Source organism: Miniopterus schreibersii, assembly GCF_964146895.1.
Source record: "Miniopterus schreibersii genome assembly, chromosome: 2".
Taxonomy (NCBI): domain Eukaryota; kingdom Metazoa; phylum Chordata; class Mammalia; order Chiroptera; family Miniopteridae; genus Miniopterus; species Miniopterus schreibersii.
In genome coordinates, this window is record NC_138102.1 from 111850600 (window position 1) to 111875665 (window position 25066).

Sequence of the window (25066 nt, forward strand, 5' to 3'; positions counted from 1 at the left end):
CTAGTGTCACTGCTTCTGTTACAGATAAAATTGGCCCAGAGGAAAACAATGCACACTGGGGACAAGTCCTTGGAAAGGATGTGTGGGTGGTGGGGGTAATGACCCAGAGTGCCCTATATAGATGGGCAAAGATGGGAGGGAAGCAGAAAGGAATGTGGGTGGAAGTGGTCAATGGGGAAAAAGGGGGACCTCTGTAAAATTCTGAACAATAAAAAAAAAAAAAAAAAAAAGGAAAGTGGAAAGTTGTCACTCTAGCAGTTTGCCCAGGACCAAGCCTGCTTTAGAATTTGATAGTGTTCACTTCTGGCCATGGTGGGGCTTCCTGATGCCTGCACGGGTAAGAGGCAGGCATGCAGATTGACCTAAAGCCCAGCAGAATACAAAATGCAAGTTTCCTTCTTCTCTAAATGTTTGCAGTGTGTATGGAAGTGAAGAGTGGAAATTTATTTCAAATACATTTTATCTTCACACCTGTAACTAAGTCAGTTTCACAAACCATGTCAGGTTCCAAGAACCTAAAATAAATCTCATACTCTGGAAGAAAGTTTTCTAATGTAATTTGATTAGTTTGGTTCTGATAGATAAAAGAGAAGAAAATGAAACTTTTCCCCACAAAACACTCAGATCATATTTATGATTATTTCTGGACATATTTTTTTGAAAATATTCATGCAAAAGGTTCATTGTTTAATTGCTCTTAAAGCATTCTAAACAATCCAAATAATTTGGATATATATCATTGTTTACTTACCCAAGATTAAACAGGTAAGTCTGCAACATTTACTGAATTTCAATGAATAAGAAAGCAATTCAAGACATGCAAGATTTAGGAAAATGATTTCTTATTAGAATATTTCTGAAATATGTATGTATAATATCACTGAATATATTAATTTATTAATTGATGAGTTTGTTATAGATGAGATATGTCAAAACCAAACTTTTTTCCATTTAAAAATTTTAAGGTGACACATTGGCAATTACAGCTCCTTTAACATAATTTCAAGAGCTTCACATACTATGTAATTTGGATTCTACTGCTTCATTTGAGTGACTATAAAGTAGTTTGGGGTTTTTAAAGACTGAGAAGCATTTCTCAAGGTTAGCTTTTCCAAACAGAAAATTGAGTGTTACAAATTCCACCTCCCACAGACCAGAATTCACAACCATTGGTCAGGGGCAAATACCACTGGCTCTGTGTCCTCAGTCACTTCATGCCATTTCACCAAGTAGGAGCCAAAGGTAAGTTTTTACACTTGCTTTCTTCTTGGGCTAGAGACTTTTTTTCCTACTATAACAACCTTTAAAAAAATAATTCAACTTGCTTTAATATCTCATGGTGAACTTTGATTCAATGGATTGAGTTTAGTTTTCCTATATTTATATTATTCTTGGAAAATCCAAAATTATGAATTAGCTTAGGATTTAATAACATACAGCAAAATGGTTGATCTTAGTAGTCATGACAAATGCCAATAAAATTGCAGCAGTTTCCAATATATTTCTTAAATGAAGTGCTCTGACAGACCACATTCTTTGCCAGCACAGGCAGGCACTATTGATTGTTATTGATTGAAATATTATGCAAAAGAAAATTATGAGATCTCAGCTGTTTAAAAAATACAATGGTCATACTAGAATCATGCATTTAGAATGCCTTTTTGAGCTGTATATTTTAAAATTTTATATAAGCATGCATTTTCAAAATATCAGGAAATAGAGTCAAGTGGACAACAATTTCAAAGTTTCAACAAAGACACTACATTAGATACTAATAAAATTACTTGAAGGAAGAAATCTATATTTTTAACTAAACATGAATATATGTTCTTCCTATTTCTAAGATTCACACAGATCTCCTTATTGCTGGAAGCTTTAGGGGATATGCCAAATGCAGGGAAGCTCTAATAGTAGACCTTTATGACCAAATACAGACAGAGTGTGAAGCGAGAGAAAGAAACAGCAAGTGCATAATTTCTTTGAACAATGCAAGCTGCCAGAAATGTACAAGAAATAAAAGGATTTTAGGTTGGAGTGGCCACTGTTAGTGTTTCCCATTTGAATATGGGAGCATGGCTCCTGGAAGATTTGCAAACCACACTGTTGTATTCAGGCTTTGTCAGTAATTGCAGAGAACAGTTCCAAATATGCGATCCTGCACAGATCTCTTCAAAGGCAGGTAAAACAGAGGCTTAGTTTATCCAGTGTGAATAAAAAAATTATTTGAAGAAAGCATAGAAGGGGATAAAAAGGAGGTCCTTGTACTGCTTCTTATTCTCAGAGGAATTTCATATCCTTCTGCCTAAGCCTGCTTCATAAAGACTTTCTTTCAAGTAACTGAAGGCCAGTTGGTCTGCCAGCGCATTCAAGTTTAAAAGCAATGTTTACCATGAATTCCCTTTGATACGTGTGCATAGGTACAAGCACCCCATATACTGTTTTTAAAGTAAGCCCAAGAAGCGTATCCAAAACACAAAGCCTTAAAATTAGATATCTTTGATAAAAGTGTTACAAGTAATCTGCTTCCTCAATAATCACTAGGCAATAGTTTTGATAGGCCCAACTTAAATGCTTAAAGTTAAACATGAGAGATTTTTTTTTTAAATAAACTAAAATATATTCAAAGGAGTACATATAGAATTAAAATCATAAGATCTTGATTATATCCCCCAAAGCATAATGTTATCATGGAAAATAAGAATTGTGCTTACTAAAGAATTACAAAACAAAAGGTTCTTTAGTCCTGTATCTGTACAAATCCTCCTCTAAGGGATCTTGCCAATTAATGCCTTTTAGACATGTATTCCTATTATGCTGATTTTAAACCCTAGACAGTGAAATAAAACACTAAGGACTAAAGGAAAAATAACTTTCTGTTCTGTTCCATTTAGTTAAGAACAAGTTTTGAAAAATATTCCATGAAATATTAATGCATGAATATATTAAATGATCTATATTTTAATAATACCCAGAGGCAACAAAAAAGTAAAAAGACAAAGAATCTTTATTATTTTGTCTGAAAAGATCCTAGGCTTGAATGTACAAGAAACAGTTATGAGTCCTTGTTGTATGAAGAGCCAAATCTGTCTTGGTTTTCTCATCTGTAAAACAGTGTGACAGTTACATTTATCATCATCATTATCACCATCTTCCCCACATTCCAGAGCTGATGAAACAATCTTAATGCTTAGTAATGTAAAGGTTTTTGTGAATAAGTATATCACAGTCTTTCTGCATCCCATTTTCCCCATGTTTCTCTATGAAATAAAATCAATTTCACTGTAATTACCATATCTACCGTAAAAAAATGGATAGGTTTGTGCCTTAATTTGAACATCTGGTATCAATAGTCACCAGAAACCAAACAAATTCTTGTGTTATGTTTATAAATTATCCATGTAAAGAAAGCTACCAGCTTGAGTTCCTCAGTGTTGACATTGATTTATCTATCATTCCTGTTTAGTGAAAAGTATTCATAAGTTATTATCAATGAAATATTAATGCATTTTAATATTTTATGATTAGGAAAGCTTGAAAAATGAAAACATTAGCAAGACTTGTTCTGGGGCTTGTCATCTTCGATGCTGCTGTGACTGCTCCAACTTTAGAGACCATCAACTATGACTCAGAAACTTATGACGCCACCTTGGAAGACCTGGATAATTTATACAACTATGAAAACATGCCTATTGGTCAAGCCGAGGTACTCTTACAAGCATTGTATGAGGAATTATTGGGGATTGTTCTCTTCAAATAGATTCCTGTTTATAAATTGAGATGTTGTCTTAATAATTTCATATGAACTTTTTCTCCAGAACATGCCAATCTGTTAGAGATTACCATGGAAACATTCTTTTGCTTTCTTACAGTTCACTTTGTTTTCTTTATATCTTCTCACAAAATTGGGGGGAGAATAGTTTTTGTCATGTTAGAACAGAGAAACTGGAGGAAAAAGCCATGGTCAGTAAGGAAAAGTAAAAATAAGGCATATGCAATGGTCAAGAACTTTGGGAAGTTTGCAGTAAAGGGAAAAAATGTGAGGTTATAATAAATTAGGAAATAAAAAAATATAAAGGACAATGGTTTGGGACATCACGGTATTCCAAGAGCAAATGTGCTTTCCTAAATGACTGATTGTCTCTCAGCAGTAATGTAGGCATTGGCAAGGTTACAGCCCACATTTTATAAATCTGAGATGACATGTTCCTAATTAAATGCTAGGCTTTTTACATAACTAAAGAATACAGATTAATTTTTCTGAATCAGAAAACAAACAGACCTTGAAATGCTGAAGTGTAATTAATGTACAACATTGACAAAAACTAATTAAGTATAAATAAACCAAAAGGGAAATTACATCATCATTATAGGATCATAACATATTTTGGGCAGTCGTTCAAGTGTAAGCCTTCTTAGAATAACTACTTTGGAAAACTAAGAAAATGGAATATTTAGACAAAAGCATATATTTAAATTGTATGAAACTTAGATATATCTTTACTATTATATACATCTTTATTAAGATATAAACATTCTCATTATTTTTATGACTTATGAAATACAAGAATTAGAATTTACAATACAATAGTTTTCACTTCTTCTCCCCTTACTCTATTTCCCCCCCTATCTTTTTCTCTTTTGTCTTCATTTTTTTTATATCACCCCTACTCTCTCTCTCTCCCTTTCCCACTTTTTAGTAAAGTTTTAGCGTTGACAGCACAGCAGATCACTTTTCTTCTACACATTGGATATGTCCCTATTTTCTAAGTCTTTATTAACATTCACTGTTTGATTCATTTGCCTGTATGGCTTTGTTATGTTAAGGAAATTTTCTGTTGAGAATTTATGGTCATTAATCACCAATCTTGCTGTCTGTAATCTCTCTATAGCTCCAACTTAACGCATCAATGTAGAGTATGAGAAGAAAATTTTCTAGTGTTTAACTCACTTACCCTGCTCCTTTTTTCCATCTTGCATATATATTAAATATATATATATATATATATGTCAGTGCATATCTGAAGCTGTCTACCAAATTAAATATTTCAATGTAAATTTATTTGTCATTTATCCAAAAAGTATTTTATAGGACCAGAGAGGTTTGGTGAACACCATAAGTGCATCCTCTATTTTGAGTAGGGCTGGGGAGTAGATTCAAAGGACTGCTAATTCTCTTCAGAAGACCATATGCACCAGAGAGGAAATATTGCTTGAAACCAAGGCTGCCTTAGGCAAAATTGTGACATCAATGAGCTATATCTGCAGACTTCTTTTAAGCCATTTCTTGCTGTCAATATGTCTTTTGCTGCTCGGGAGGCTCTGTAACATTCTCATGAGATTCTGAAATTCTTCCTGCCACCAAAAAATTTAAGCTAAGAAATATATCTATATAAAGATGAATTTAATATACAACCTTCCCTCAGTATTCTTTTATTCTTAAATAGCAAACTTCTACCAAATATGTGACATAGCATCCTTACATACCCCAGCCCTTACCTCATGCAAACATCCCTGATTTTCACATGGGCCTAGCTAAACTCAAAATCCTAACAACTGAGGGCCCCAGAGAGCCACTGATAATTCCTGTGGTTGACTGAAATATATAATCATCCCTGATTTAACAATCCTTTGTGGTAAAGTCATATTTATAAAACCAATTTATAGATAAATTATATAGAAAAATATACATGTACATGTGCTATGATAATATAACACATTTGAAGATATAAACTATACATAATTTTTTAAAAATACAAGGTTTGTCCAATAGCAAAAATCAATCGACCCATTCAGCCACCACCTATGATAAAAAAAATCCAAAAAAAATATGATAGATAAGATGGCATGAAGAACAAAATTCCAAAGAACTTTAGCTTAGATATTAACAAATTATTGATATAAATTGCTTTACAAACAAACCAAAAACTGGTATGTAATTCCTCATGGGAAGATACGAAACAAAGCCAATAGACTTTCCATTCACAATAGTCATGTGAATGGATTCTAAAATATAGGTAGGTACTCAGGACATTAACTTCTTAAATGCAGCCTTGGAAGTTCATACTCTGGTGACTCCTGGTATGATTATTTATCTCATCTTTAAAATTAAGGGCAGTCGTGACACATGTTCTTGATCCTATGTGACAATTTTTGAATGAACACTGGTAATATATCCATACAGGATACAGTTGATTTTTTAAAAAATGATGGAAAATAAAACACATGGAAAATGGTGGGATCCGATTCTTCACTCTTTGTCCTCAATACCAAGATTATGGTTCTGCTTATTTTAGCCTAAAATTTATTTTATCTGTAGAAAAGACAACTTATATTCTTAAACTGTAAATTTATGCGATAACTGACCAATGCTTTCAATGCCAGTCTCTTTCCTATAAATTCTAAAACTTGGCATCTTTGACCAATAGAGTAGACCTTTTGGTCCAGGCTTTGAATTATTAATCCTTAAGGCTTTGGACATATGTGACAAGCAGAATTCTAAGATGACTCTTAAATGACCCATCCCCTGGTGTGTCCATGCCACCTAGAATTCTTAACATCATGAATTTATTTGGATATCACTCTTGTAACTAGGTTATGTTATATAATCTTCTTAAGGAGATTATCTTGGTCAGCCAGACCTAAACTCATGAGCCCTTTAAAACAGCGTCTTGAAGTTAAGGACAAAATTTGAATCATGAGAGAAATTCAATGCAAGGGAAACTGTTGCTGGCTTTAAAGATAGATGGGTCCATATAGCAAGGAATGCAGAAGTTTCTAGATGCTGAGGGAAGCTGACAGCCAGCAAGTTTATAGGGACCTCAGTCTTATAGATACAAGAAACCCTGATCTCCACATGACGTCACAGACCTGGCCATCACCTTAATTTTGACCTTGTGAGACCTAAAGAGAGAACTCAGTCAGGCCAGCCTTGAATTTCTGACCCACAGAAACCATGAGTTAAAAAATGGGTATAGATAGTTTTAATTTGCTCAGTTTCTAGAATTTATTATGCAGCAATAGAAAACTAGTAAAATATGTAATAAGTAAACATTTTTTTCTGAAAACAAAATTTGAATTTATTTGCTGCAAGACTTGAGTTTGTGAGACCAATGGTTTATCTGGTCAATGAGCCAAACCACCCCTTGCTCCTCAGGTTTAGAATCTCAACAGAGCTTTATTGATTTTTACTAGCGGTAGTATATTCATTACCTCCTTAGTAGTTGGGGAAGAGCCATGAAAACATTTCTGTTTTTGAAAATTATATGCAGTAATAGTATTCCAGACTGACGACATGTGATGTCTGATGATCTAGAATACACAGGACCTGCTGGATTCTATGTTAGGAACAGATTTGAAGCCCAGCACTTCTGTCGTCATGCTCTATATTACCCAGTGGGTACATGTGTTAGTATAACATAAAATTGTTGCCATGTTTCTGAGCTTTTCCTTTACTGTAGTGGAATGACTAGGGCGGGGTTATAAACCATGAGACCAAATATAGGTTGCTTTGCTTCTGATGAATAAGGGTTGATCCTGAGCGAGCACTTAGTATGTGCCAGGCACTGCTCTAGGCATTTCACGGGGATTATCTCCTTTATTTCTCACACACATACAAAAAACCCTATGAAGTACTATTGTCATTTCCAATGAATAGATGAAGATATAGAGACAAAGAACAGGTAAGGAGTTTGACTAAGATTGCACAGGTATATAGTCATAGTGATATTTTCTTCTCATATCGGAAAATAACCTTCAGCAGATTAATAAAGGATTGCATTGCCTCCCTCCATTTTCTGCCATTTTCCAAATGGTCCTTTTGACTTCATACTGGTTTTAGTTGAACTGAATGCCAAGAGCTCCAACACTCCTAAAAGAGAAAGGAAACCGCTGAATAATGTGAACTAGAAGTAACTTTGCCTCCAGTAATTAGCTAACTCACTGTTGTTAGCTAACTCACTGTTATCTAATTAGTATAAGAAAGAATGGCTTGAACTCACTACTTCACAGAATAATTGTGAACAGGGGCTCTCCCGCTTATATCTAAGTTATGGGCAGTAACGTAAATGTACATTATTTTTTATACTTACATAGTAGCATGTATACAGGATGGGGGAAAGTAGATTTACAGTTTTGAGTATATGAAACACAGAATTTATTCTTGTATTATTTTTTATTAATTATTTGATTACTTTCCATATGAACACCTGCAAACCCATTTTTGCCCCACCCTGCATATATTACATATTTGGTGGTCTAGGGTCCAGGGCAACATTTCCCTATTAGCCTTAAAGAATTCATCAGAAAACTACAGAGTTTAAAATTCAGTGTTCTTTGAGTGGCTTAAATTGAGATTGTGTTTTTGACCAAGGTAGTTACTTGGTGTTTCCATTTTCATGGCATACTTTGGGGGTTATCGATTGTCTCTCTCTCTTAGGTCTAAGAAAACCATTATCCTTGATCATTAAGAATTTCTTTTACCTACCAAAGGTCCCAGTGACTCTGCTGAAGGAGTTGAACATCCATTCCTCCTGTAAAATTTCCTTGGCCCCATTTGGACAGTTAGACCTCTGCTCACCTATACTGCATTACTTTAGTCTTAAATAATCACTTCTACTTAATTGCACTTGAACTGCCTCTGAATCATCAAGAAACATCAAGAATGTTGTACTACAGAGCCCATGGAGCACACTTGATTGCATTATTCTAGCCCAGTGTGGAGGGATTTCCTACGACATCGCACAGGGTTCTTGGTGAGGATGTGGAGGGCACATTTCTCTCAGGCCTCAGTGCCAGAGGCGGCTGCAACTTTTAAGAAGATTTTCTTTTTCTTTTCTGTGCTCTACATCTTGTAACTTAGTGTGGTGGTCATTTTGCTGAGAGTTCTGGAGCCTAATTTTTGCCTCATTTTTTCCTGGTTTCCTATGGCTTCCCCCACCTTTCCTCTCCTGTGATCCTAATCTCCTCATATAAGTTTCTGAAGTCAGTATGGAATGAGATAGGGTGTGCCTTCACAAATAGACAAACAGAGCTAATGAAACACATTCGTAATAATTGACAAATAGGAAATTCCTCAAAGGAGGAATACTTTCTTTTCTATAACTCACAGTTGATTTTAAAATTAAGGCCCATTTTTCTCTTTCAGATGGAGAACAAGTAGATAGGTTGTTTAAAATCATCCTTATAAAGAAAGCTTCCATTGAAATAAATAAATTCAGCTTTAAAATATCATTCATAAATGAAGAAGCTATAGGCTTCATCAAAAGAATTAAAATTAAATTTAGTGGATCTGTAGGAATGAGAGAGAACTCAGTGAAGGCAGCCGTATCAATTAACAATTGAGCAATGACTTCTTTTCTCTTATCATCATGATAATATGGTGCCATGCGAAATAATTTTATGATGTATATTGATGCCCTGTAGCATCAGAAATCACTTCAGTAGACTCAGACTAATTTTGGACTATTATATAAATCAATATTTAGTTTAGATAATGACATATAAAAAGGATCTCACTTTGGACATTTTATACAATATATACAGTATATTTCAAAGTTTTTAACATATGGTTTACATATAAAAATCTCATTAGAAGAAGTGACTTGATAATGTTGTAGTCAACCTGACTTACGTATCATTTTCAGGATATGGTGAGAAAAAAAGCTAATCTTTCCCTTCATCCTTCATAGAAGATGCTCTAGAGGATGAGAGGGAAGAATTTTGCTGACGAGCTTTCAACATGTTGTCTGATTGACTTTCCATATGCTTGTTTTAAAAACAGTGATAAACCATTTGATTCTTAGTTTAAGCTAGTTGAAAACCTTAAAAAAGTGAAGCAAATAAAGTATACAATTATGTAAGATTATCAGGAAAAAAAAAGACTGATAGAACTTGCCAGTGACTTGTTTGTGTTTGAATTTGTATTATACATTTTTATGAGACCACAAACCTAAGTTAATTCTCATAACTATCCCTTGAAATAAGACATGATTATTATTATTACCATTATTATTTTTATGAGCAACTGAGGATCAGAATTTTGCCCAAGGTCATTCAGCTAGTAAGTTTCAGAGTAAAATTTAAACCAGATTCTTTTCATGCCAAACCAGAGAAGCTTTGGCACTAAACACCTCCATTATTTTTCTGCTTCTCCTCTTTAATCTTTTACTTTGTTAGCTGTGTCCAATATTGAGGTTTCTTTTCTTTGAAATTAAGTAATTTGATTATTAAGAATCAGAAAAACAAGAATTTTCAAGTGATTACAATGAACATAGTATCTAAGCAACTCTCTTAGCTGTCAAAGTATTTGAGGGAGAGGTAAGACGATCCTTCTGAACTGAAAGCTGCTTTGTCAGAAACACAGGGATTGAGCAATCTTTGCCAAACACATTTCTCCCTAGTCCATTTTCAAGATAAAATAGAAAATAAGATACAGCTTTCATTGCCAGTGTTCATGGCCACATTCCTTCAGATAATTAATATGGATCACTTAAATCAATTTGAGCACTGGACTTATGTTTAAAGCAGAATTCCATTGGGCTTAACACATCTACATGGCAGTGTGTGGCACCCATAAGGATGTTCTTCAGTAACCCACGCTGTACAGCTCAAAGCCTGTTGCTAAGTTTGGAAACCAATCGTTGACATAATGCTAACAACACAGAATAACTTCAAGATTTATTATCAGCTGGTGTGACAATTTGGGAGAAAGATAAATTTTAAATTCTGTTTTGTTTATCAAAAACCTTAGTCTGTGCTAGAGTAAAAATCCAGATAACATTCTGGATTTAAAATGCTCTAAAAAAAATGAGAGACAGGCTTATAATTTAAATATTATCTGCTGAAGGACTGGACTTGCTGGTTGGGAATTTACTGACACAGTGAGGATCTTAAACTAAGTAAATAAATAGGCGAGAACATGTCCTTCCCAGTCTGGCTTTGCCCGTACACTTAAAGCATTAATGCACACACTCTGCAAAGATGGTGAAAGAAACCACTCGCTTCAGGGGCTGCTCATGTGTGCAACCTCTCTGTACTTGGGAGGCAGTTTTTCACAGTGCTGAATGACATGAGCTATGGAGTCAGACTCCTTTTGTGTGAGTCCTAGGTCCATCATAGGAACTGTTTCGCCTCAGACAGCCATATAACCCCTCTGAGCCTCACCTTCCCATGTAGTGAAAATTAAATAAGAAACTTGTTCACTGTTAAACTTATAGCCTGGCACATAGCAGATATTTAATCAATGTTAGCTTTACCATCAAATCACTTATTCAATCAGCAGCCACTGAAGCTTATCCACTGGTGCCTAGGAAAGTCTTCACGGAAGGGATGGGATTTGAGCTATAATGAAGGCTGACTCCATTGGGCATGGGTTCACTTTAGATCCACTTACCAATGTTTTGCTGAAAGCCAGGAGTAGGGGCAGGTAAATTAGACCAAGTCCCTCCTTGTCTCTCAGTACCTCCCAGTCTAGTCATCTTATAAATATACAATTTCAATATAATAGAGGAAGCAAAAAAATAAAAATATAAACAAGATCTGTAGTTATCTGTTGGGACATAAGGTTTCTATGAGTTTAGTCACAAAATACATACACATGCTGAGAAATTATGTCCCCAAATGTGTCATCAGTCACAGTCCAGACAACAAATCTGAGATGTAAATTATTTTATTCATGTGTTTACCCGCTACCTTCTCTGAACAATATTTAAGCCTACTTACATGAATAAATGCTAGAATGTGTACATAAATAGACATATAAACATATAAAATAAATACAAATCTGAATAAATATAGATAAAATATCTATATCCATTAATATTGCAATGTATAAAATATAAATATAGAGTATATTGTACTATATTCTCTATAATAGTAAATGATACATGATGTATTATTAATTATTAATTATTTATTATCCTATATTATGACATGAAAACATAAATTAAGAAAGTGAGGAAAGGTAAAAATAAGAGTTGGGGACATATATGAAAATGCATACTATTTTGTATTATAACATATATAGATATATATAATATCGAAGTTTATCTAGGAAATAAGTGTTAGGTTTTAAGGGACCAGATACATGCTCCTCCTATACCCTACTTAACTTCAGAATCAACTGAGAGACAGAAATGGTACTCAGGCAAATGAGTTCAAAATATATTCTCAACAGGCAGTCAATTTCCCCCAAAAGGGGAGATGAACCACTTAGGCCTAGTTCCTCTTACACTCACCAATTACCCTAGTCATTCTTTCTCTTCTAAGAGGGGTGAGTAAAGAAGCGAACAAAGGATACCCCCCAGGAGGGGGGTATTTCAAACCATCAGGTTTAACCACTATGTTCAGTATAGCTCTCACCTTCAAGAGAGAAAATCAGTCTGCTCATTGGACAGTCATGCTCATACCTTCCTGAGACCTACGGATCTGAGAGCATCAATTAATTTACCTAAAAGGCCTCTCTCTTCCTTTCATTCAGTTCTCTGCCCTACCTCAAATTATATCAAGCCCCATTATTTAATAACAGAGCTTATGAGACATTCTGCAATGAAATTAAATGCTAAGTAACTATACTCCAGTCACACAATCCAGAAACATAAAGATGACACAAACTTATATTTAACTACCTTACTTCCATGAAGCTTTTGAGGAAAAATAAGTCTACAGATTAACATCTCTTGCAAATTAAAGTCAAAATTTGTTTAAATCTAAAGAGATTGCAGTACAAATTCAGAAATGCTTGCCTTGTGATTTAAAAGTCCAAAGAATATGCAGTTCAAAAGCCCTTTTACTTTTGCTTCATCTCAACTAGACAGATTCTTAGTGCCTGAGGCAAGCTGGATTCACGCAACAACTGCAGCCTGAGTGGACTTTTCCAGATACAGGTGTACTTCCTTCAGAGGCACATAAGTTGTTATTAGTTCACGGCAAAGTCTCCATGACCTTGGTATTGAAAGAGAATGAAGCACTAATTGCACATGTATTATTATCATGACACTGACCTTAACCCTCATCAAATTTAAAGAACAAGTTAATTCTGAGTCCCTAAAATAGTTATTCTAGTCCCTAAAATAGCATAGTCCCAAAATCAGTACATAATGCTGCCAGAGACCTAAGAAGAGACTTGGTGGTAACTGAGAAGTGAGAAGATGGAAGAAATCGCATCCAGATGTTGGTCAGTTTATGTTCATTGTTTCTAGTCTGCAAAATTTGAGCTCAAACACATTTTGGAGAAATTTCCCACCAGGAGCTTAATTATGGCACTGTTTACCATTATTAGAGGGGTTGTTCTCGAAGTGTGACACCTGAACTGGCAGCATCAGCATCACCTGGGCTTGTCAGGAACGCAAATTCTCAGATCCCATCCCACACCTAATGAATCAGAAACGCTAGAGGAGGGCCCAGCACTCAGGGGATTTAACAAACCCTCAGCTCATTCTGATGCACTTAGGATACAAGCAACACTGAATTAAGAAGCCCCATGGCTTTCACCTCAGGGTAGCACTTGGGATATTCCTGTTTTCTAGCATAGTTTCTAAGCAGACAGTGGTGGCAGGCCCAGTCACCAGGCCTACCTGAAGCTTCTGTTTTTTTGCTACATCCACAAAACCTTTAAATTCCCATTTTTCTGCAGCCCTGGGTTTCTGGCACCTGATGCTGCATTGAGTTCATGTCTGTCCGGTGGCAGGATCTCTTCATCCAGGGGCCCTCCAGCTGTGTGCCCCACTGGCTTCCAGCCTTGCTTCCCGCTATGGAATTCATCAAACTGACCTCCCAGGAAGTTTCCCATCTTCCCCAGAGTTTTTTTTTCAGCTGAAGAATCAACCTCAGCAGATTCTTGAACTGACACTGCTGTTGATGTTTCTGAAGCCCATGGCCCTTGGGAGCCTAATGAAAAACAATCCTTCTACCATATGCCCATTGAGACTTAACATTTCAAAGTTCCAGGGCTTAATTAGCATTTTGGGCTCAGACATCCTATTCTGAAGAATAACTTTTCCCTCCAGTGTGGTGGTTCTCAACCTTGGCCATATATTCGAATCACTTCAGAGTTTTTAAAAATCCTAATAGCTGGGCCACACCCAGACTACTGAAATCAGAATCTCTGTGGGCGGGGCACAGTTTTAGTGTTTGACTTCCCTCAGCTATTCTTTCAGTGTGGGCCATTTACTATGTCTGTTTAACCAGTTTAATACGCTTTTCGGTGTGGTCCATTTTCTTCTCTAGTACTGTGTGCTGATGAGTGCATTCTCTTTTCTTTCTGGTCCAGGCTTTTGTTTTTCTAACGTAGTCCTCTAGATTTTGTCTTGTAGCATCTTTTATAATCAGATTTTTAAAAATTAGTAAATTATAAATTTGCCAAAAAAAACATTGTTCAAGCAAATTTGTAAAAATCTTCATTTTTCTGAGTTAGATAATCTCCTATCATAACAATTTCTAACCCAGGATTAGACTTGGCCTGTCATTGTCCTGCCTCGCTCTCTGATAATATGCCTGATTTCCACTGGATCTTTCCTAATTTCACAGATTTCTTATTCTAGCACTCCTAAGGCAAGTTATAGTAAACCCTTTCTAGAGCTTGTTAGAAAATGAGGGGCTTACACTGTGTTTGTTAAGGTCCACACATGCAGGCTTTAAAATCATTCAGAAATTATTGCTTGGTAATATTGTCAACCATCAGACTATATAATATAAGATGCAGATAGGTGAGCCCTAAGGGGCAATCACAATGGCATTATGCCAATCTCTCTGCTCACCTTCAATGTGGTCTTGAAAGAGGTAAACAATATGTAAGCAAATATATATTATTCACATACAATGCATATGAGAAGAACAAAGAAAATATATCTAAAAGACATTGCAGCTGGGTCAAAAATTTTTGTGTGTTCTCTTTGGAATTAACAAAACTTTGATTAAAGACATATATGTGAAAAAAAATCCAGGACATTTTAAGATAAAAATCTTCTACTATAACTATATGGAATCTATAAATATATGGAATGGAGATTGAAGAGGATCAGTACATTTTGGTGTTGAGAGAAAAAAGGAAGATCATGGAGTCTAATATTGTCAAAGACAATTAACTGCTATTCAGCAGCCTTCTCCTATTGGCAGGATGATTCCTATCATGCTAATAACTGCAAAAACTTATGACAGGCAACACATTGAGAGATTTCTTTAAAGAATAGTTTATTGATTTTTAGAGAGAGAGGAAGGGAGAGGGAGAGAGAGGGAAGCATTGATGTGAAAGTAACACCAACCATCTGCTGCCTCCTGCAGACCCCCTACTGGGGATGGAGCCCGCAGCCCAGGCCTGTGCCCTGACTGGGAACCTTTGGCGCACAGGAGGACACCCAACCACCAGAGCCCACTGACCAGGGCAGATTTTAGAGATTTCGACCCTTAAAAATCAGCCCTTCCTTTGCCTTTTGCTATTACAGAGCTGATTTATCTAGTCTTTTGCCCTTGTTCTATGGACATCAACAATTACTTTTAAAATTTATTGTTGACACTATTACAGATGTCCCCCATTCCCTCTCCCTTTACCCACCTCCACTCAGCAACCCCTCCCCTGGCCATCACCAAGCACACTGCTGTCTGTGTCCATGGGCTATGCATATATGTTCTTTGGTTAAGCTTTTCACCTTCTTTCATCCAATCATCCCACCCCCTTCTCCTCTGATATCTGTCAGTCTGTACCATGTATCTATGTCTCTGGCTCTATTTGGTTCATCAGTTTATTTTGTTCATTAGATTCCACATATAAGTGAGATCATATGATATTTGCCTTTCTCTGACTGGTTTATTTCACTTAGCATAATAATCTCCAGGTCCATCCATGGTGTCTCAGAACAGTTAAGAGCTCCTTCTTTTAATTAGGTTCCCAAGTGAGAGTGCAGAGACTATAGAGAATATGTTGGTGGCAATAAGAAGGTTCAGGTCAGCATTCTGGTTTAGAACAGTCTTTTGAATTTGTTTAAAGTAATTCTGCCTCTAAGAGACAAAGTCAGGTTTCTAAATTTGTAAAATTTTGCAAGGCTCTTCCACTGATACCGAGTAGTAAAAAAAATTTTAATGTAATAAATATCTTTTACAAATCCAATTGGCTATAAGCTCGTCCTCCCTGGGACAGCCTCTATAAATGCACATGATTTTCTGTTCAAAATACCCTACGATAATATATACATCATCATCATCATCATCATCATCATCATTATCATCAGTGAATGGCAGTTTTATGCAGAGAAGTTCTACATATTAAAAGGCCTGGTTTATTATACTTTGTGCCTCAATAAAGGCTGTGTTAGAAGGAACAGTTTGGTCTGTGTTAAGATAAAAAAGATTAAAACTGAAACAAAGTAATACTAAATTACTCCATCATAAATTAAAGAGCTAGAGCTTAGAAGGTTCATATTTCTTGTTTTCCAGTCCAACTGCTTTGTTTCAATTACTGTGATTGACTCCCTCCCCCTTGCCCATTCTCACGAGATTACTGATTTCAGCCTACACCAAATTGTCCTTCTGGCATCCTTACTTGGGGAATAAGGGCAGTGAGGGTAAAGGGAACATGAACTGACTTAGCTGTTAGATAATGTTGCTTAGGCCTTTGCTAAGGTTTCTTACCCATATTATTTGGGGACATTCAATTAGAACTAGATGATACATTTGTGAGAACTGGATATTGGAGACCTATTAAGTTACTAGAGCCTAAGGGGAGGATGATGAATGGAGTCCTGAATAAACCGGGAATAAGCTAAAGTAGAAAATCTTTCTGGCAACAAAAAGAGAAAATAAACATGTGAGTAACAGCAACAGAAAAGTCCGGAGGTTGCAGGAGAAGCACAGGCTGGAGAGGGTATGATTAAATGAAACCTTCACATTATGAACTTTTTCTTCTGTATTGAATTTCTCACCTAAACATTGAATTAAATAAAGAACCATTCCCATTTAGTTGCAAATTTATGAAGAATGACTATATATCAGGATATATTTTTTAGAAAACTAAAAAAAAAAATTATATTTTTTCATAAATGCACATATAATGTTCTAACAAGTCAATATCAAATGTTGATTTTATACTATTTTATTTAAACAGAAAACCACTAATTTTGGTATTTGACCTGAGGCATTTATTAATTATATAGATTTATTAATTATAACTTAAGTCAATAAAATACCTATATTTAAAAATAAAAAAGTTAAAATCTGGTGAATTTACTCCAGTTTGGTGGTATAATCTTTCAGGAAGTACTATAGCAAGAAACCAAGATCAAAGAACAATTGTTTGTAAAAGAGAAATCAGAGAGAATAAAAGAGACAAAAAAGTATATTTATTTATTTTTTCTAATGTTAATGCTATGTGCTACGTAAATTAACCCATTAAATATTAAAAATTGTTCACTCAGTATGATTAGAAAATGGATAAAAACCCAAAAATTGAAAAGGTCTATATTAGAGCAAATTATATTAGAAGCTGTAACAAACAACTCTAAAATCCCAATGGCGTCACACAATAAAAAATGATATCTTGCTGACAGGAGTGTCCAGTGCAGGTCAACAGGTTTACTGTCTTCCAAGTACTTATTCAGGGATCCAAACTTCTTCATCGCTGGAGATGCACCATCTTCACTTTAAGACTTCAGGTCCACAGCAGTGTCTTCTGTTGATAAACTGAGGGAAGGGAAAGAATGTGCAGGAAGTATACTTGGTTTTTACTGATTAGGAACGTAGCTGGCACATTACTTTCTCTCCCATTGCATTGTCCAGAACTAGTCACGTGACTCAACTTAGATTAATTCTTACTTCTCACAAAAGTGAGAGAAAATTATCATAAATGCTGCTTAAATTTTATGACCCACCTCCATTAATGCTATGTGATATTTTAATTATTGTCAAATTCAGGGGAAGATTGAGTGACTGCCAGGTGCTCCCACAAGGTTACATGGCCTTGGTCTTCAGCCTTTGGGTTCAGCAACTGAAGGTTCAGCCTTCAGGTTCATACATAATCAGCTAAGGTCAGATCAGACTGCAGATTGATGAGTGATGCCTAGCAAATACCATATGAGGCTTAAAATATGAACAAGAAAGCCCATTAATGAGTTTCTAATGTGAGTAGTCATTCCCCAGTAATGATAATGCTCACTTTCCCTCTCCAGAACTGCTCTTTCTCAGAATAAAAAAGGTGCCTAAAACGCTAAGTTATTCAGAAAAATTTTATTTGGCTGAGTACAGAATCAGAATTAAGGAAGTGAAGCAGTCCTGTGGCAGGACAGATTAGATTCAAATCATAGTCTTAACTGCTTAGAAGCTGTGTGACCTCAGGCAATTTCCTTAGCCCTTCCATCTCTCATCTTCCACTTACAAATTCACCAAATGTGCACATATTGCACCTCTACATAGACTTGTTCTGAGAGTGATATCAGAATCAATGGAAAGAGTTTCTCTGATATAGTGAGTATTCAATCTATGCCAATTATTTTCAGCTAATTCATGATGAGATCAAGTGAAATCTCTTTTCTCCACTTCAGAGATGATCTCTTTAGTGATTATATTGTTTATGTTCAACAAATTTAACATTTCTCTTCAACAAACAATGTCAGCCACAACAACAAACTCTTTCCCTAAATTGAATTTCCATAGGCTGCCATCTTCTTCAGATTACTTTTTCTTTCTTTAAGTGCATTATCATCACTAGGAGTCAGGCGTCATGAAGCTGTGCCCAAGGGCTTGGGAGAGATGATTTCTTCTCATTGTGTGTTTTTAAGATCAGTTTTGCATCATGAAAACAACTTAAAGTTATTTAATTTCTTGGGTTGAGAACCTCACTGTGATTCTTTCCTTGACCCTGTTTTACATGCTAAAATCTGTATTTTTCTATTCTAATAAAAACAATTATATCTTTATTTTTCAATAAATATCAATAAGTCAACTAGGATCTCAGTGCATATATACTTTTACTTTCTCTTTCCTTAAGGATTTATCATGCTGTCCTAATTCCCAAATTGTACATACAAACAAAAAAAGATTAATAAAAAATTTCTCATCTCTGCCTAAGTTGTGTGTTAAGTGAAAATTGCAGGAGGTGTAGCTGAGGTAAAGAGGGTAGGAAAAACAATAAGGGGAATCTTGGTATCAGGACTAGTTGATCTCTTAGGGTTAACAGGTACTCAGCAGGACCGTAACATTCTGCAAACCTAGGGAGCACCATTCCCACAGAATGCCAAGTGAGCAGTGCCTCTCAGAATTGTGCAATGGAGCGACTCTGCTTCTAGGCATATAACTTCACCTTCCCCTCAAACATAGACCATACCTAACCAATATTCTTGGATCAGCAGTAGATTCATAACCAGTTTCATTTAATGAAGTCAAAGTACACTGCCTTTAGATTCTCTTCACAATATGTTTGCACCTACAATGAAGGTCCACTGACAGACATGGAGATGTCTGAGCCATAATTAATCTCTTTTCATACCTGCTCTCTCATGCACTTAAGTTAAAATATTTCATTACTCTGATATCCAAAGCATCCATTAAAGTATCAAAAAATTGTCATTATTTACCTGTAGGGACTCAACAATACTTACCAGCCTAACTGCTAGACATAATGGGGTAGGAGCTGGGAATATAATGATGAAAAACAACCACCATAAAATATATATTTACCCTTGTGGGGATATATAGATGTATAGTAATTTTTTAATCTTTATTGTTGAGACTATTACAGATGTTCCTCTTATTTTTCCCCCTTTGCACCCCACCCGATTCCTGCCTCAGGCCCTCACCACCCTGTTGTCTGTGTCCATAGGCAATGCATGTATGCATATCAGTTCTTTGGTTAGTCTCTTCCAGCCCCCCCCCCATTAATCAAATATTCACATATACAGCATAAAACTCTGTATCAGTTATCTTGTGTTGTGTAACAAATAATCCCCAAATTTTGGTGTCTTAAAACTATTTACTTAGCTCACTCTTCTGTAGTTCAGCAATCTGTGCTGCACTATGCTTCTGGTTTGCAATGGGCTGACTCATGTACCTGAAACCCATTGCTAAGGTCGTTTAGTTTGGCCAGACTATGCTGTCCTCAGCTCATATGGCTTTTCTCTGCTCTGTATGCTCTTTTATCTTCCAATAGCTGGCCCAAATTTGTTCACATGATGACTGGGTGGCATTGTTAGGGAGAAAATCTGGAGAACCCTCAAAGCTGACAAACATCAATACATTCTGTTTACTAAAACAAATCAGAAGGCCAGGCTAAATTCAAGGGATGAGAAACTAGCACTTACTTTTTGATTGCAGGAGTTGAAAAAAATTATATTGCAAAGGGGTATGAATCTAAAGAAGGAATAATTGCAGCAATTTAAAAAAATCTTTCACAAATGTAATGGTCAATGTGTCAAAAAGAAGTACACAATGCTTGGATGACCAATCAGCACATTTGTCTGAGTCAGGAAGATCATGAGTAAATCCCCTGAGAATGTAAGATTTGAACTGGATATGAGGGCTGCCAAATCAACAGTTAATTATAAGAAAACTTTGGGAGGTGTTTGATTTACTTATTACCTTGAATGTGATGATGGTCTATCACAGATGTTTGCCTATGTTCAAGCTCATCTAATTGTATACAGTAAGTAAGTAAAGCTATCAGTTAACCTTCAATAAAGCTGTTAAAAATAAAATAATATAATATTTTTTAAAAGATGGGGAGTGGAGGGAGCTCCAAGCAGAAAGATCAGTGCATGCAAATGCCCTAGAGAGGAAGGATCGTGGGGAGTATAAGAAGCTCACAATGGTCAGTGCCACAGAAGAGCACAGGTGCTATGAGACTGAGGAAGGGGGCACTAGAAGGGCCAAACCATGAGGATCTTATAAGTAAAAAGATTTTGACTTTATTCTGAAAGTAATAGCAAACACTTCCATGCCACTTACTAAGTGTCTGACATTATTCTAAGTATTTTATGTGTGTTAACATTTTCATCTTAACACAGCTGTACTATTTATACCAGGATTTTACAAATAGAGAAACTGAGGTTCAGGAAGGTTTCACAGCTTGACTAGAGTCAAATCATCTAGTCTGAATCCTTTCTCTTAACCACTATGTTACAGTGCTTCTGCAGGGCCATTGTTCTTATGGTTATTGAGAGCAATAAAAAACCATTAAAGGGTTTTGAGAATGGGTTGATGCTAGTAGTTTTGTCTTTTTCAGAGTTTGTTCTCACTTCGGGGTGACTGTATCCTGAAGGAGAGCCCAGCTTCCTGTAAGTGGACTGCTGCTCTATTCCAGGCAAGAAAGGATAGTAACATAGATTATGGTGATGGTTGTAGACAGAGAGAAAGAATAATGATATCAGTAGATGTTTAGAAAATAATATTGACAAGTAAAATGGACAGTTGAGTATAACTTAAGTGTAATGCTTGGCATAGACTTGGTTGATTAAATAATTACAAAGAGAAGCAAACTTTCCATTGTTTACAAATTCAGTTTTTCACTCAGTGACATTTTCATTCATACATGAAGGTAGGAATTAAATCTGAGTAACTTGAATTCTTTTTTAACATTCTTTCCATCACAGATATATTACAGTTTTATTAAGTTCCTCTTTGGAAACTTAGCTGCAGATTAAGTGCTAAAATCAAAAAATATCAAAATACCAAAATATAAACTGCATTATGTTTTATTAATTCAAACACAAGGCTTAATGGTAGCAGATGGTTGTGATCATCCTAAACAGGTATGATCAGAAGGCTCAACAAGAAGTCTGTACTGGGGGCATTCTATGGCAAGGAGGCAATTGGGAGAAAATGTGACTGCTGTTTCTGAACACACTATTTTTTCATATTTTTATTCTGAAATTAAGGCAAATAAATTAAGTAGACACCATGGTGTAATGTAGTTGTATAAATCACTGAGATGAGCTTTTTGCTAAGGGACAAATGGATTTGGTCAAAATTATTTTTAACCCAATGTTGTCATTTAAAGTGGCACTGAGTACTTCCACAGAAAGATTCTTCTGTGGACAGCTCTGCTGACTGTGAGCGAATGACAGTCTCAACTCTATTGTTATTATTAATAACAGTATATATATTACCAGTAAAAGTCTAAGTACACATAACCTGGTACAAAAAATGTGACATTTATTTTCCACTGAGGGTCCTCATTTCTCAGGGAGCAGAAACTTTGAGACACTTCAGGATCATTTAAGCCCCCTTTACCCTAAGAAATATTGAGGTGTTGAATTGCTTTCATAGGGTCAAGGCTGTGCATGGTATGGAGACTGAGGCAGGCCTAAGGACACTTCTTGACACTATTGTCTTTGCAGGCTGACATGGACCTCACTCAGGAGGTTAGACCTCACTCTATCCATGCCACTCTCTGTGGACTAAGCATTTGTCATCTCTGGTATAGACAGACTCTTTCATGGACATGAAATGTACACCTAAGCACAGTCTATCAGGACATAAATTATCTACAGATCTAAGACCAGGTAAACAAGGGAATAGAAATAGACAACTTTCTACAAATCAAGCAACTCAAACATGTACCTTGCTGATAGAAGGTCAAGAAGATATTCGAGTACAGTAATGGCTAAGCTCAAGGTCATATGTAGGAGTGACCCTTTATATAGTATTTTTAAACTTTAGGGAAATATAATGAACAAATTAAAAAGTCAATTCATTAGGAAGCAAGTCAGAGTAAAATAGGAAGTATAAAAGAAGAATGGAGCCCGGCCGGCATGGCTCAGCAGTTGAGTATTGACCTATGATCCAGGAGATCTCATTTGGATTCTGGGTCAGGGCACATGCCTGGGTTGCTGGCTTGGTCCCCACAGAGGGTGTGCAGGAGGCAGCTGATCAATGACTCTATTATTGATGTTTCCATCTCCCTCTCCCTCTCCCTTCCTCTCTCCCTGAAATCAATAAAAATATATTTTTAAAAAAGAATGGAGAAAAACTAAGAAAAAATGGATATTTATATCAGAAGCTCAGCTATATATTTGAGTTTGTATGTTACCAATTGTAGCTTAAGAAAAAGAAGCAGGGATGTTTTCTGGCCATTTGTGTTTATTCCTAAATTTAAGTTTCTGCAGCTTAAGCATAAAAGTCTGCCACAAGGAGAGCCAGGTGGTCATGTCTCCCCGGCCTCATTTCTTTGCCTGCATCTCCTCACAACTTCATATCACATTATGAAAATTGGTAAGAGAGGAAAAAAAGACAGAAAGCCTGAATCACTTCTGTTCAGTAGTGACAATAAATGTGCCTGCAATGCAAAAGGCTCTCCAGGCACAATACTTTGAAGTTACAGTTCTGCTATTTTGCTGAACCGAAAAGACATTCCTTCCCTTTGGTCTTAAAAAGTTGTTCAGCATTCCCATTTTAATAGCGAGTAAGCATGAACAAAACAGCTTCTAATAAACACAAAAGCTGTTTCGCCTCATTATAGTGGATGACAAGTGAGATCTTGCAGCTTCACATCAAATCAGTGGAAAAACAATTATCCGTAAAAAATATGTGCAAACATTTTTCCTCTAAAGCCAAAGATTCAAGGCAACGTGTCTGGAATGTGTTTCTCCCTTTAGGCTGCCTCCATTCCATGAAACATCTGTCTCAGTTTCCGCTCTTCCCGGCGCCTCCTTTTGGTCTCCCTGCCTATCTATTCCTGCTGAACCTGCCCCATTCTGACCCTGCAGATGGAGCCCGTATGTCTCTCTGCTTAAGCAAGTGTGCCCAGTCTTCTCAAGTGAAGATTGATGGCCACGATATCTTCATGTATGGCTTCCCAATGCACCGAATGCAGTAGGATTTGTTCTGGTTTGACGCCATGCTCAAAATGCATTAAAGTAAGCATTAGTACATGCAGAGATTCTTGTCAGCAAAATCTCTAAAATTCAGCATCGAGCTGTGGATTGCATGTATTTTGGACAAGGAAACTTTTTGTATTGTATTCAACAAATACTTGTTGATCGTATATTATGCTATAGCCTTGAGGTGTAAAGATATACCACATAGCTGAGAGTGTTCTGTCCAGTTGGCTTGGAGAGGCCGTGTCGGAAGGGCGGGGAGGGAGACACCCTGCAGCAGTCCAGAGGGAGACACAGGTCAGAAATGTGCCCTGACAAGAGAAACTTTAGGGGTTTTTAAAGGATCATTTTTATTTGTTAAGCAATGTATTCAAATTTATCAAAAGTGACATTAAGTAAGTGTATCTTTAAAATGATATTGTTATCTAAAACATTTATTTAAAATATCCAGAAAGCCTGGCCGGGCATGGCTCGGTGGCTGAGCATCGACCTAGGATCCAGGCAATTGGGGTTTGGTTCCCCGAGTTGCGGGCTCGATCAATGACTCTCTCATCATTGATGTTTCAATCTCTCTCTCTCTCTCCTTTCCTCTCTCTGAAATCAATAAAGATATATTTAAAATAAATAAATAAAAGAAAATATCCAGAAAATATCTGGCCTAATTATGTACGTACATACTTCACATACAAAAGTAATAGCTTCCATATCATTTTGACATCAAATAAGTTAGAAGGTATTTTTTTGTTGTGGTGGTTTTTTGGTTTTTTGCTTGTTTAATGAAAGCAAATAAAGAAGGCTGAAAAGGACCAAGAGGCCTTATCAGTCTGATAAAGAGAAAATCTGGGATTTCTGGGGATGCTGTGAAGCACCCAGGCCCCAGTGGGTGGGTCTGGCATGTTGCCAACCAATTGTTTTGAACAAATTTCCTGCCCAAGGTCACAAGATCAGGGAGCCAGACATTTATTAATAAAAGGAATAGACATTGAGACAAGGAAAGGGAGTTGAGAGTAAGGAGTTATTCTAAATGAAAACAGTGATCTGAGATGCAATAACATTACTTAAAATAGGCATGCAAGAACAGAAAAGCAAGTGTAATCTAAAATACATTCCCTGAAAAGTTATTTGGATATTTTTTTAAATGCCTCTTATTGTCAAAACTCTCAAAAAGGTTGATTTTAACATTCCCAAATATTGCTGATAATACTTGTTATTCAAAGTAATATTGAAAATATATGGGAAATGGCATATCATCATCAAATCATATAGTCTGCATA

General features: G+C 36.1%; 1 protein-coding gene across 1 annotated transcript in view; it reads left to right on the top strand.

Moving 5' to 3' along the window:
* The first annotated feature begins 1148 nt into the window (after window positions 1-1148).
* EPYC (epiphycan) overlaps window positions 1149-25066 on the top strand; it is a 36075-nt gene continuing 12157 nt past the window's right edge. Inside the window, exons 1-2 of the mRNA XM_081128177.1 lie at window positions 1149-1242; window positions 3526-3703. Of these exons, the coding sequence (XP_080984303.1) occupies window positions 3539-3703 (165 nt within the window). The 5' untranslated portion in view covers window positions 1149-1242; window positions 3526-3538. The remainder of the gene's footprint in view (window positions 1243-3525; window positions 3704-25066) is intronic.